This window comes from Brachyhypopomus gauderio, unplaced genomic scaffold (genome assembly GCF_052324685.1).
Source record: "Brachyhypopomus gauderio isolate BG-103 unplaced genomic scaffold, BGAUD_0.2 sc148, whole genome shotgun sequence".
Lineage (NCBI taxonomy): Eukaryota > Metazoa > Chordata > Actinopteri > Gymnotiformes > Hypopomidae > Brachyhypopomus > Brachyhypopomus gauderio.
In genome coordinates, this window is record NW_027506969.1 from 397501 (window position 1) to 412500 (window position 15000).

Sequence of the window (15000 nt, forward strand, 5' to 3'; positions counted from 1 at the left end):
TCCTCACTGGTTGTTTAATAATCATGTTTGACTGTCCTCACTGGTTGTTTAATAATCATGTTTGACTGTCCTCACTGGTTGTTTAATAATCATGTTTGACTGTCCTCACTGGTTGTTTAATAATCATGTTTGACTGTCCTCACTGGTTGTTTAATAATCATGTTTGATTGTCCTCACTGGTTGTTTAATAATCATGTTTGATTGTCCTCACTGGTTTGTTTAATAATCATGTTTGATTGTCCTCACTGGTTTGTTTAATAATCATGTTTGATTGTCCTCACTGGTTTGTTTAATAATCATGTTTGATTGTCCTCACTGGTTTGTTTAATAATCATGTTTGATTGTCCTCACTGGTTTGTTTAATAATCATGTTTGACTGTCCTCACTGGTTGTTTAATAATCATGTTTGACTGTCCTCACTGGTTGTTTAATAATCATGTTTGACTGTCCTCACTGGTTGTTTTAATAATCATGTTTGTTTTGTCCTCACTGGTTGTTTAATAATCATGTTTGATTGTCCTCACTGGTTGTTTAATAATCATGTTTGACTGTCCTCACTGTTTGTCCCTCAGGTGGTGTCAGACACATGGTGCTGTGTGTGTGATCAGTTCACTCTTCTCTCCTTATATCTACAGCAGTTTCTCAGTGTCACTGCAGCACTGAACACCCCCCCCTCTCTCTCTCTCTTTTGCTCACCTCCACACATGATATAGTCTCTGAAGAAAGGCACTCTGAACCAGAACGGCAGCATCAGGAGGAAGGGAGTGAGTCCTGGGAACAGCTCGGAGAATCCCGATGCTTCTGTACAGAAGTTCCCAAATGCACCAGCGACCAACACCCCATGTGGATGGAAACCAAACAAGTAGTTACGGTTTGGCTCAAGATCCACAGTCTTTATCAGCTAGAGAGAGAGAGAGAGAGAGAGAGAGAAAGAGAGAGAGAAAGAAAAAGAGAGAGAGAGATGGACAGAGAGGGAGGGAGACATTTAAACATTACTGCATAATAGGGGTGACACACTAACCTCTCATTTGAAAGCCACGCGACATCTTTAGTCTACGAAAGTGCAAACATGAACACTCATACACACATAAATGTGAACACTCTCTCTCATACACACATAAATGTGAACACTCTCTCTCATACACACATAAATGTGAACACTCTCCGCCATACACACATATTCTCTCTTACAGAAATGGTGAAATAATCTCTGAAGTATTTCCACATGGTCCAGTTTCTGACCCAGTGTGACCTCCGACCTCCACATGTGGGCGTGTCTCTGTCTAGATACAGCCAACCAGCATACAGCGCTCCCACAATCCACCAATCACTTAAGCAGAGAAGCACAAATGCAGCCAGACAACATTGAGCTAGACAGAGAGAGAGAGAGAGAGAGAGAGAGAGAGAGAGATGGATGGAGAGAGATGGATGACAATGTTTTAAAACCGTTAAATTAGTGGAACAAAAACATGAACGTAAAGTAAAAAATTGACTAAATTAAAAAAGAGGAGAAACGTGTCTCTCCCTACACGAGTGTCTCCCTATATGAAGGTGAAGTTATGGCTCGTTTGTGAGTGAGAATGTGTCACTGCTGCTGTGAAGAAACACTGATGTCCGTTCACACAAGGGCACTAGGGGTAGGGGTTGGGACTAGGGTTAGGGGTTAGGTGTTGGGACTAGAGCTGGGTTTAGGTTTTGGGACTAGAGTGAGGTTTTGGTATTAGGGTTAGTTTTTGGGACTAGAGTTAGGTTTTGGTATTAGGGTTAGTTTTTGGGACTCGAGTTAGGTTTTGGGATTAGGGTTTACCATAAGGGTTCTCTCGCTCGCTCACCATCATCATCATCATTATTATGCAACACTCTGTTCACTCAGATTGTGCAGGACAGCACACTCAGATTACCACTGTATTCTAGTTCAAAGACCATTAGGTAAAACACTAATTTTTCAGTAGGGAGGAGGGACCGACCACTCCGCCAGGGGCGCGGACCGTGCGGGTGGTTTACTCACCCAGCGCGAGGAAGGAGAAGACCCACTGAACCACAGCGGCGGTCTGCAACCGTCGTCGCAACGGAATATTTAACGGAGCGAACTCAACCTTCATTGCTTCACTCACACATTCACACACATTCCCACACGCTCATCCGTGCAGGCCACACCCGTCTCACGCTCTTCTCTACCGAACCGTTACCGACACGTTAGTCGCAGACACCCGCGCGACGGACGACCCAACTCTGCACACTTCGGTAACGAGAAAACACAACTTGTCTTCAAGCGCGAGGGATTTAAGCGCGTGTGCGCGCCACTCGGTCCGGGCTGCGCCCGTGACGTCACATACCCGCCCCTTCAAGAAATGCACTTCTGACCAATCGGGAGCGAGCCGCGCGCGCCCCCGTGACCGGGACAGGTCAGTGGTAAAACGGTAAAAGCGGTGTGTGTGTGTGTGTGTGTGTGTGTGTACACGTTAAACCACGCGTAGATTCGCCGTCATAACAGACTGAGATTACATTTACAGTATTTACCATTAACAGTTTACAGTAGTGCTTTACATGTCTTAGACACCATTAACACACTGAGGGTGTCTGCTAATGGTTAGAGTTAGTGTTAGAGTTGGGGTGAGAGTTAGGGTTGGGGTTAGAGTTGGGTTTATAGTTAGAGTTGGTGTTATAGTTAGAGTTGGGGTGAGAGTTAGGGGTAGGGTTTGAGTTGGGGTTATAGTTAGAGTTGGGGTTATAGTTAGAGTTGGGGTGAGAGTTAGGGGTAGGGTTTGAGTTGGGGTTATAGTTAGAGTTGGGGTGAGAGTTAGGGGTAAGGTTTGAGTTGGGGTGAGAGTTAGAGTTGGGGGTTGGGTTGAGTTGGGGTTAGGGTCTGATGAGTGTCGTGTCTGGGAGGAGGATGAATCGTCCTGAGTGTTGTTTAGGAGAAACCTGCATGTCTGCATCATGATGGTATCATGGTCAGATATTTTGATATTTTATTTGTTTGCTAAGACGCTCCAAGGAGCTGAGCAGACGTACGTGACAAAATGTGAGACAGGACGATTCATGTTGAAATATGAGACAGGAATGTAGATTCATGTTGAAATGCTCGTATCCAAGCAACCAAAAGGGAAAATGGTAGGATATGCTAGGATACTATACCAGAGTGAGGACAGTGTGAGTACGGTGTGAGGACATTACCTCTCTGAGAGTGAGTACGGTGTGAGTACGGTGTGAGGACATTACCTCTCTGAGAGTGAGGACGGTGTGAGGACATTACCTCTCTGAGAGTGAGTACGGTGTGAGGACATTACCTCTCTGAGAGTGAGGACGGTGTGAGGACATTACCTCTCTGAGAGTGAGTACGGTGTGAGGACATTACCTCTCTGAGAGTGAGGACGGTGTGAGGACATTACCTCTCTGAGAGTGAGTACGGTGTGAGGTCATTACCTCTCTGAGAGTGAGTACGGTGTGAGGTCATTACCTCTCTGAGAGTGAGGACAGTGTGAGGTCATTACCTCTCTGAGAGTGAGTACGGTGTGAGGTCATTACCTCTCTGAGAGTGAGTACGGTGTGAGGACATTACCTCTCTGAGAGTGAGTACGGTGTGAGGACATTACCTCTCTGAGAGTGAGTACGGTGTGAGGTCATTACCTCTCTGAGAGTGAGGACAGTGTGAGGTCATTACCTCTCTGAGAGTGAGTACGGTGTGAGGTCATTACCTCTCTGAGAGTGAGTACGGTGTGAGAACATTACCTCTCTGAGAGTGAGTACGGTGTGAGAACATTACCTCTCTGAGAGTGAGTACGGTGTGAGGTCATTACCTCTCTGAGAGTGAGTACAGTGTGAGGACATTACCTCTCTGAGAGTGAGTACGGTGTGAGGACATTACCTCTCTGAGAGTGAGTACGGTGTGAGGACATTACCTCTCTGAGAGTGAGTACAGTGTGAGGACATTACCTCTCTGAGAGTGAGTACGGTGTGAGGTCATTACCTCTCTGAGAGTGAGTACAGTGTGAGGTCATTACCTCTCTGAGAGTGAGTACAGTGTGAGGACATTACCTCTCTGAGAGTGAGTACGGTGTGAGGACATTACCTCTCTGAGAGTGAGTACGGTGTGAGGTCATTACCTCTCTGAGAGTGAGTACGGTGTGAGGTCATTACCTCTCTGAGAGTGAGTACGGTGTGAGGTCATTACCTCTCTGAGAGTGAGTACGGTGTGAGGACATTACTGATGTCCCCATCATTCAAATGGTTTAACACTGCTTCACTGGATTTACTCCTGGCCAAAGTGTTTGTAGAGTTTCAAACACCAGTTGCTGATTTTACATTCCTGATCATCATGATGACATCATTGATTTGAGTTGATGAGGGACAGTGTAACTGAAGCAGTGACAGATGACCTGTAGACCTGGTATCATGGGTTCAAGTCTAAGACTGCATCATGGGTCCAGATAATAGCACTTGTGTGTTTATTCCATGTGCTGAATGTTTCAGTTCCTCTGTAAATAGAAATTAAGTCTAATTATAGGGCTTGAAAAGCCCTATATTGTTATTCCTTTTCTCCAAATTTCTGCAATTAATGCGGCCCGAACCGCTTAACGTACAGACTCCGTTCGAACTGCGTTTTGAAGGTCTTGGCTCTGTGTGGTGTGCTATCCGTTTTTGGAGTCGATTAGAGTTATAGATTTTAATAGAATTGAGTTTAAAAATGAAAAATGGCCCAATTAAAATGAATGGTGGAATGTTCAGAATTTCAAATCATCACTGCCAATTAGAGTGTGAGCTGGCATAAAAAATGATCAAAACGTTCTTGGATAAACTGCTGTAAAATCCTTACACCTTGACCTAGAAGCTCCATTTAAATTTTAAATGGGAGATAAACTTGTCCTTTTTGGCAAGCCGAGATATCTAATCATTTGATCAATTCTTTTTAGAGTTATGAGCATTTGTTTGGCACCAGACACAGAAAACTACCCCATTGGCCCCCATATAAATGTATGAGAATCAGAATCAGCTTTGTTGAGATTTTTGTGTATATTTAACTTGTCATAAATCAGTCATTTTAGGGTCAAACCACACAAAAATATATCAAAATCATCAGCAAGGGGTCCTCTCCCACACAATCTCTTCGGTGAAGCGATAGGTTAAATGGGTCCCGAACTACGACCGTTTGTTCGGAGGGTGCAAATCACATAAAACAAGGCTTCTCCACTCAGAGTGGCAGAGACAGAGTGACAGTTATTATTTGAATGTCTCTCCCCCTCCCCCACACACGCACGCGCACACACCTGCATCTCTCTCATACCCACTACACACAGACACACACATATACACCACACAGACACACACACATACATACATGCAGATGGGGCAGATGGAGCAGAGGGGTAGATGGAGCAGAGGGGCAGATGGAGCAGAGGGGCAGATGGGGCAGATGGAGAAGAGGGGCAGATGGAGCAGAGGGGCAGATGAGGGTGAGGGGCAAATGGGGCAGATAGAGCAGATGGAGCAGAGGGGCAGATGAGGGTGAGAGGCAAATGGGGCAGATAGAGCAGATGGGAGGGGCAGATGGGGCAAAGGGGGCAGATGGAGCAGAGGGGTAGATGGAGCAGAGGGGCAGATGGGGCAGATAGAGCAGAGGGCCGTATGGGGCAGATGGAGCAGAGGGGCAAATGGGGCACATAGAGAAGATGGAGTAGATGGAGTAGATGGGGCAGATGGAGCATATACACCATATACACTACATGCACACACACACACACACACACACACACACACACACACACACACACACACACACAGACTTGCATCTCTTTTCAAGCACTATGTATTTCCTTCAGGAAATGCACATCTCTAGTTTCTGATTATGATCCTTATGACGTTCTTGGAGCTTGTGTCCTGACCTCATAACCATGGAGATACCGTAATGTTTTTCATTTCGTGTGTTTTGTAATCAAACAGAGTTGAGTTGAAAAATCTTGTTTATAAACAAGGCATTTAATAATACACCCAGTTCAAACCCTATCCCTAATCCCTAACAACTAACTAACCCCAGCCCTATCCCTAACCGTAGTGCTTGATTAAACAACACCGAGTGTGAGTGTTAAATATCTTGTTTTATTACCTTGCTGCGTATACAGTAATTATGTAGAAAAACCTCATTTTTAAAAACCCAGATCAACACTAAAGACAAAATGGACACCTGTAAAAAAAAATCCATTTAATACATTAGAGGGAACAAATCTTCAGAAACATTAAAAACAGGACATTGTGTGTATGTGTGTAATAAAGCACAAAAACACAAACGCACAAATCATCTCATTTCCACACGTTGACCTTTGAACCTGGTCGGAGACCTTGGGATCCGCTGTGGTGCCGTCGTGAGGTTGTACTTTGTGTGGGACGGGGCGGAGCCTGGCGCTGATCTCACACACACACACACACACACACACACACACACACACAGATCAGATACAGATCAGAACTGTGTTCCTGTACAGTGGGAGTTGTGGTGGACACGGTGGTACATTATGAAGATGGGGAGGAGATGTTCTCACCTGGGCCTGAGTTGCAGCTACCAGAGTTAATGAATAAACATGCTTAGTGTGTGAGGGGGCCATCTGTGTGTGTGTGTGTGTGTGTGTGTGTGCGTGTGTGTGTGTGCGCCTCACCTCTTTTTTTTCATGCTGTGTTAGTTTTTGATCCAGGTTGGCTCTAACTGTGTCAGTACAGGGTTCCCCTGACCTAGTACACACACACACACAGAGACACACAGAAAACAAGAACATGTTTAATAGTCAGAAAACAGCTTCAACATCTGGGCATGAGCACACATCAGAAGATAATGGCTCATATAGTAAGGATACGCACACACACACACACGCTCCCCCCCTTCTGTGGGGACACATACCCCTGACCCACAGACACACACACACACACACACACACACACACACCCTGGGGGGAAACATACCCCTGACCTACAGACAGACACACACACACCCCCACCCTGGGGGGACACATACCCCTGACACACACACACACACACACACACATCATACCTGAGCAGACCAGAGAGGAGCTGGTGTAGTTGCTTGGCGGCGTGGGTGGTGTCGGTGGCGTGGGTGGTGTTGGCGGAGGGCGTGGCCACGCGTAGAAGGCTGGTGAGCTGCTCCAGCTGAGGGTGGAGTGGTAGCTCGCTCAGACAGCCGGGGGGGCGTGAACGAGAGTGTGTGTGGAGAGAGTCCAACTCCCCTGACACTCTGGGGAAACACTCCGAACTCACATCTACACACACACACACACACACACACACACACACACACACACACACACACACACACACACACACACACACACACACACACACACACACACAGGCTGAACAGAGAGTGTCTGTGTAGGATCTTCCTTTCATCAGATAGGATTGCTTCTCATGGTCTGGGAGTTATGGAGTTATTCTGGAAAACTGTAATCAGACTCTCATGAGCCATTCGGTGAGGAATGCCTTCTGTCTGCTCCTGCTACTTAAAGGCCTGATCAGAGTCCTGGACTGATGGTCGTCCTTCTGGAAGGTTCATCTCCACAAAGGATCTCTGCATCTCCTTCATAGTGACCACTGGGTTCTTGGCGACCTGCCTGACCATGACACTTCATTCCCAGTTTAGCTGGGGGACAGATCCAGGAAGACCAGTAATGGTCCAAATGTCTTCTGTTGGACCATGATGAAGGGTTCTGTGCTCTGGGCACAGTGTTGTAGAAATGTAGTTGACCTCATGACCTGGTTTCACTCGGACCAACAGCTGAGAGACCTCACACAGACGGGCACCACAGCTCAACTGTCATAAACAAGGTCTGAATACTTGTAGATGCAACATTAATCCAGAGTAAAGTAACACACCTGGACCGACTGACTGGAGGTCTGGTCTCCTCTGATCTACAGGCTGCTCCTTCAGAGGCTCTCCAGGAGAACGATCCAACAACTGAGTGAGAGAGAGAGAGAGAGAGAGAGAGAGAGAGAGATAGATAAAGAATAAATAGAGAGAGAGGCAGAGATAGAGATATTAAATAGAGGTAGAGACAGGGGAGAGAGAGGGAGGGAAGGGGAGAGAGATTAAATAGAGGGAGAGACGGAGAGAGAAAGGGAGGGAGGGGGGAGAGGTGATGATGCTTTATGAACAAACAGAAGATTCACATTCAGTGTCAGGACAGTGTTTCTCCATTTAAAGAGAATTACACAGCTGTAAAGTATCACACAGCTGTAAAGTATCACATAGCTGTAAAGTATCACATAGCTGTAGATACACATGCCCCAGATCCTGCATGTCAAGCCCCAAGGTGCGGCCATCCAGGTAGGAGTTAAGGTTTAGGGTTAACCCCAACATTCCAGGTACGAGTTAAGGTTTAGGGTTAACCCCAACCATCCAGGTAGGAGTTAAGGGTTAGGGTTAACCCCAACCATCCAGGTACGAGTTAAGGGTTAGGGTTAACCCCAACATCCAGGTACAAGTTAAGGTTTAGGGTTAACCACAACATCCAGGTACAAGTTAAGGGTTAGGGTTAACCCCAACATCCAGGTACAAGTTAAGGGTTAGGGGGTTAACCCCAACATCCAGGTACAAGTTAAGGGTTAGGGTTAACCCCAACATCCATGTATGAGTTAAGGTTTAGGGTTAACCCCAACCATCCAGGTAGGAGTTAAGGTTTAGGGTTAACTCCAACCATCCAGGTATGAGTTAAGGGTTAGGGTTAACTCCAACCATCCAGGTACAAGTTACATAACGGAGGAGTGTGTGGTGGTCTATACCTTTGATATGTAGTACTGCAGCTCATTCTGTCTGTCCTCATGAAGAGTTTGGCCACTGGTCACAGTAGGAGGGACTCTTTCTTTGACTGACAGAGACTGTTCCTTTATGGGTGGAGTTTCTGCTCCAGTCGTACTGTGCAGGCTACACATCGGATTCATCCGGCTCTCTGAGGAAGACTGCATTTGATTCAGATTGCAAATAGGAACTGGAATGTGATTCACTTGTCTGTTCACACTTGACCTTTCAACTTGACTCCTGATCTGGTTCACGTGAGTGTATGAATCCTCATCGTAATGAACTGGTTTTGGATTCAGGGCTAGAGAGCCACTCTCTGCACAGGCTCTCTCTCTGCTAGATCTAATGTCTTCTTTTCCCCCCATTTTCTCCATTCCTTCTCTCCCTCTATCCCTCTCTCTCCCCCCCTCTCTCTCCATCTCTCTTTCCCGGTTCTGTTTTACTCCTTCCAGAGGCTTGTCCCAAAAAGTGCTTAAATCACCTCCTAGAACTGAAAAACCACACACACACACACACACACACACACACACACACACACACACACACACACACACACACACACACACACACACACACACACACACACACACACACACACACACACACACATATAAAGGTCCTTCCACCAGACATGTCTTCCACCAGACATGTTCTGGGTGTTAGTAGCACAGAGATTTTCTGTGTGTGTTTGTGAGCATCTTTTTTGTTTTCTTTGGTGCGAGTGTGTGCGTGTGTGCCTGTGTGTGTGCGTGTGTACCTGTGTGTGTGTGTGTGTGTGGTGTGTGTGTGTGTGTGTGTGTGCGTGTACCTGTGAGATTAGTCTCATCCAGCACAGGTTCCAGGGGAGTGAAGTTCTGGGTGTGGTTTAAGAGGCCAAAGTCAGAGTGTCCTCCACCATCATCCACCCTGCGAGCTGCACCTGCCCCCTGCCCACGCTGCCTCTCTCTGGACAGGTGTAGCACTACAGCCTGAGGGGCAGCTGAGAGGCGGAGATAGGGGAGGACCATTCATGCTCATTAACAAAAGCACTGAACTCTGGAGAACAGCTCAGATCGCCATGGTTACAGCTACTCAGTCTGAACCCAAAATCTCCCAGCCAATCAGCAAACCGCTTCTGTATAACAGGATTTTGTGGGACATCGTTTTGCCTGATTTATTCTAGGCGCAGTATTCACAGAGAAGTATTTATACACACACCAGTAATCTATCTATATGTTATATATACTAGTAATCTATCCATCTATATATTATATACAAAGTAATCTATATGTATGTATGTATATGTATGTGTGTGTGTATGTTGCTCAATAGTTTCTTAATCAAGCAACTGTGGTAACCGTCTGTACCTGTAGTCACTGTGGTAACCGTCTGTACCTGTAGTCACTGTGGTAACCGTCTGTACCTGGAGTCACTGTGGTAACCGTCTGTACCTGGAGTCACTGTGGTAACCGTCTGTACCTGGAGTCACTGTGGTAACCGTCTGTACCTGGAGTCACTGTGGTAACCGTCTGTACTTGGAGTCACTGTGGTAACCGTCTGTACCTGGAGTCACTGTGGTAACCGTCTGTACCTGGAGTCACTGTGGTAACCGTCTGTACCTGGAGTCACTGTGGTAACCGTCTGTACCTGGAGTCACTGTGGTAACCGTCTGTACCTGGAGTCACTGTGGTAACCGTCTGTACCTGGAGTCACTGTGGTAACCGTCTGTACCTGGAGTCACTGTGGTAACCGTCTGTACCTGGAGTCACTGTGGTAACCGTCTGTACCTGGAGTCACTGTGGTAACCGTCTGTACCTGGAGTCACTGTGGTAACCGTCTGTACCTGGAGTCACTGTGGTAACCGTCTGTACCTGGAGTCACTGTGGTAACCGTCTGTACCTGGAGTCACTGTGGTAACCGTCTGTACCTGGAGTCACTGTGGTAACCGTCTGTACCTGGAGTCACTGTGGTAACCGTCTGTACCTGGAGTCACTGTGGTAACCGTCTGTACCTGTAGTCACTGTGGTAACCGTCTGTACCTGTAGTCACTGTGGTAACCGTCTGTACCTGTAGTCACTGTGGTAACCGTCTGTACCTGTAGTCACTGTGGTAACCGTCTGTACCTGGAGTCACTGTGGTAACCGTCTGTACCTGGAGTCACTGTGGTAACCGTCTGTACCTGGAGTCACTGTGGTAACCGTCTGTACCTGGAGTCACTGTGGTAACCGTCTGTACCTGGAGTCACTGTGGTAACTGTTCCAAAGCTTTTGGTGTCTTCAGCCTCAGGACAGGAGGGAGTTCTGGGAGTGCCATACAGGGGGAGTGAAGGGAGTGACCCTTCAACCTAACACACACACACACACACACACACACACACACACACACACACACACACACACACACACACACACACACACACACACACACACACCTTTATTTATAAAACACACCCAAGCCCACATACACAGAGACAAGGAAGGGAGTGACCCTTCAACCTTACACACACGTATACATATATATGAACAAACAAAAATGCACACACACACACACACTCATAAAACACACCTGTAAACACACACACACACACACACACACACACACACACACACACACACACACACACACACACCTGTAAACACAGACACACACACACACACAGCTACATTTCTCTGACACCTGCTCTGGATTGGTCAGCAGCCTCAAAGCTTCCGTCCAATGGGAGCGCATCATCCCTTGTAGGCGGGACACTAACTCTTCCCTCTGCATCTCCAGCCTTCGCTTACTGGTTTCCATGGAACCCAACTGCTCTTGTAACTCTGCCATCCTATACACACACGCGCACACACACACACACACACGCACACACGCACACACGCGCACACACACACACACACACACACACACACACACACACACACGATATGCATTTGCATTTATGGAGGGAAATGCTTCCTGTTGTGGGTGTGGGGGTTACACCTGTAGCTGGTGTGTTAACGTACCTGTTGTGGGTGTGAGGGTTACACCTGTAGCTGGTGTGTTAACGTACCTGTTGTGGGTGTGGGGGTTACACCTGTAGCTGGTGTGTTAACGTACCTGTTGTGGGTGTGGGGGTTACACCTGTAGCTGGTGTGTTAACGTACCTGTTGTGGGTGTGGGGGTTACACATGTAGCTGGTGTGTTAACGTACCTGTTGTGGGTGTGGGGGTTACACATGTAGCTGGTGTGTTAACGTACCTGTTGTGGGTGTGGGGGTTACACCTGTAGCTGGTGTGTTAACGTACCTGTTGTGGGTGTGGGGGTTGCACCTGTAGCTGGTGTGTAAAAAACGTACCTGTTGTGGGTGTGGGGGTTACACCTGTAGCTGGCGTGTTAACGTACCTGTTGTGGGTGTTACACCTGTAGCTGGTGTGTTAACGTACCTGTTGTGGGTGTGGGGGGTTACACCTGTAGCTGGTGTGTTAATGTACCTGTTGTGGGTGTGGGGGTTACACCTGTAGCTGGTGTGTTAACGTACCTGTTGTGGGTGTGGGGGTTGCACCTGTAGCTGGTGTGTAAAAAACGTACCTGTTGTGGGTGTGGGGGTTACACCTGTAGCTGGCGTGTTAACGTACCTGTTGTGGGTGTTACACCTGTAGCTGGTGTGTTAACGTACCTGTTGTGGGTGTTACACCTGTAGCTGGTGTGTTAACGTACCTGTTGTGGATGTGGGGGTTACACCTGTAGCTGGTGTGTTAATGTACCTGTTGTGGGTGTGGGGGTTACACCTGTAGCTGGTGTGTTAACGTACCTGTTGTGGGTGTGGGGGTTACACCTGTAGCTGGTGTGTTAACGTACCTGTTGTGGGTGTGGGGGTTACACCTGTAGCTGGTGTGTTAACGTACCTGTTGTGGGTGTGGAGGTTACACCTGTAGCTGGTGTGTTAACGTACCTGTTGTTGAACTGCAGAGTGAGCTGGTGTTGTCTAGTGTCTCTCTCCTGCAGCTGAACTCTGAACTCGTCCACCTGAGCAGACAGTTCACGCTCATGGTGATCCCTCAGGTCCAACAACTGCTTTCTGTGAACACACACACACACACACACACACACCCACACACACACACACACACACACACACACACACACACACACACACACAGACAGACCCACACGCACCGCGATCTCAAGACGATGCTGGCGATTGCCTCTATGGCAACAACAAACAGGTAGCAGACGCCCAAATGCGTTCACGCCCCCCCCCCCCCACCCCGGTCGACAGTTTACGACGGTTTACGAACCCCCCCCCCCCCCCCCCGTAACCGGCCCCTTCAGTGATTGAAAAAATAAAATGTGGCCCGTCATCATTTCTATTTGCATACCCCTGGTCTATTAGAAGCAGTGTCTGATGCATTAACACTATGAGAGTCTATTAGAAACAGTGTCTGATACATTAACACTAGGAGAGTCTATTAGAAGCAGTGTCTGATGCATTAACACTAGGAGAGTCTATTAGAAGCAGTGTCTGATACATTAACACTAGGAGAGTCTACAGTCCCTGACATAAGTTCTGTCACTTATCCATGTTGTGGAAACAAAAGCTTATAACCTGACTTTAACTTCATCGATTGGTTTTAGAAATGACTCATATGAAAGCTGAAACCCTCCCAAATGAGATTTAATTTATGAAAATAAATTTACTTTACTGCAGAAATATTGATCATTTAATGAACACAGAAAGGTCGGATTTTGGCAAGACAAATGTTGTCGCCCACAGAAAGTAAGGTGAAAATCAAACAAATAATTCACTTCATATACAAATATATGCTTCATAACACTGGTGAATGACGTTGTGGTGCTATTAGAGCCATATTTAATATTTTGTGTGACTTCCATGAGCTTGAAGGACAAAAGTTTAACAGTGATTCATACAATTTGTTGATGAAGAGATCAACCCAGAGTTCATCAAAATTCTTTGGTTTTGTCTTCCAAGCTTCCTCTTTCATCCTACCCCAAACATGCTCAATGATGTTCATGTCTGGTGACTGGGCTGGCCAGTCCTGGACCACCTTGATCTTCTTCGCCTTGAGGAACTTTGATGTAGAGATGGATGTATGAGATGGAGCACCATCCTGCTGCAAAATTTGACCCCTTTTATGATTGGGAATGTAAGATGTAGCTAATACTTCTTGATATATTAGGCTATTGATATTGCCTTCCACCTTGCAAATATTTCTCACACCCCCATACTGAATGTAACCCCAGACCATGATCTTTCCACCACCAAACTTGACTGTTTTCTGGGTGAATCTTGGATCCATACTGAAGATTCATCTGAGAAATCCACCTTCTGCCACTTTTCCAGCATCCATCCGTTTAGCAGGTTGTGGGCCTTTTGTTTAGTGCTGGATTCTGGGCACTGATTCGACCATGGAGGCCATTTCAAGACAGAATCCTACAAACTGTTCTAGTTGACACAGGGACTTGAGGTGACCAGGCCTGGTGGAGCTCTGCTGCAGTGGAAGAGGGACTGGCTTTGGATTTTCTAACCAACAAACGTTCCTCCCGAGCAGTTGTCTTGTGGGGTCTGCAGGACCTGGGCTTGTCAAAAACATCTCCAGTCTCTTCAGATCTTTTTAAAATTCTTTGTACTTGACGCTGAGACACATTAAAGGTGCCAGCCACCTCTGCGCTCTGAGGTGCTTCTGGTGTTAAACATGACCAACTACTGCTTGTTAATGCATTAGACACACTTTGATGGAACAACAAAAAACGTATGTGTGTGTGTGAGACTGTGTGTGTGTGTGTGAGATTGTGTGTGTGTGTGTGTGAGACTGTGTGTGTGTGTGTGAGACTGTGTGTGTGTGTGTGTGAGACTGTGTGTGAGACTGTGTGTGTGAGACTGTGTGTGTGTGTGAGACTGTGTGTGTGTGTGTGTGTGTGTGTGTTACCTGTGCTGCTCCCGTAACTTGGCTGTTGCCGTGTTGTTGTCCTGCTGGATGTGCGAGAGTCTTTCTGTGACCTGCTGCTCCACAGCCAGTCTGAGCTCCACCTCCCGCTGGGAGCACTGGGCCTCAAAACGTGCCTGTTACAAAACAGAGCCGCTCAAACGCCACCCCTGACGAACAGAGCCGCTCAAACGCCACCCCGACGGACAGAGCCACTCAAACGCCACCCCTACAGACAGAGCCACTCAAACGCCACCCCTACAGACAGAGCCGCTCAAACGCCACCCCTACAGACAGAGC

The 15000-nt window shown here is 47.1% G+C and overlaps 2 protein-coding genes across 2 annotated transcripts in view; both read right to left on the minus strand.

Annotated features, from left to right (window-relative positions):
- Nucleotides 1-2304, minus strand: part of LOC143500394 (2-acylglycerol O-acyltransferase 1-like) — a 9461-nt gene extending 7157 nt beyond the window's left edge. The window contains exons 1-3 of the mRNA XM_076994512.1: nt 2009-2304; nt 1192-1370; nt 697-901 (exon numbers count right to left, since the gene is read on the minus strand). Coding sequence (XP_076850627.1) covers nt 697-901; nt 1192-1370; nt 2009-2102 — 478 coding nt within the window. The 5' untranslated portion in view covers nt 2103-2304. The remainder of the gene's footprint in view (nt 1-696; nt 902-1191; nt 1371-2008) is intronic.
- A 3885-nt stretch (nt 2305-6189) lies between these two features.
- Nucleotides 6190-15000, minus strand: part of LOC143500407 (centrobin-like) — a 22939-nt gene continuing 14128 nt past the window's right edge. The window contains exons 11-20 of the mRNA XM_076994529.1: nt 14704-14837; nt 12708-12833; nt 11456-11603; nt 11015-11123; nt 9609-9779; nt 8785-9290; nt 7879-7960; nt 7040-7265; nt 6651-6723; nt 6190-6399 (exon numbers count right to left, since the gene is read on the minus strand). Of these exons, the coding sequence (XP_076850644.1) occupies nt 6298-6399; nt 6651-6723; nt 7040-7265; nt 7879-7960; nt 8785-9290; nt 9609-9779; nt 11015-11123; nt 11456-11603; nt 12708-12833; nt 14704-14837 (1677 nt within the window). The 3' untranslated portion in view covers nt 6190-6297. The remainder of the gene's footprint in view (nt 6400-6650; nt 6724-7039; nt 7266-7878; nt 7961-8784; nt 9291-9608; nt 9780-11014; nt 11124-11455; nt 11604-12707; nt 12834-14703; nt 14838-15000) is intronic.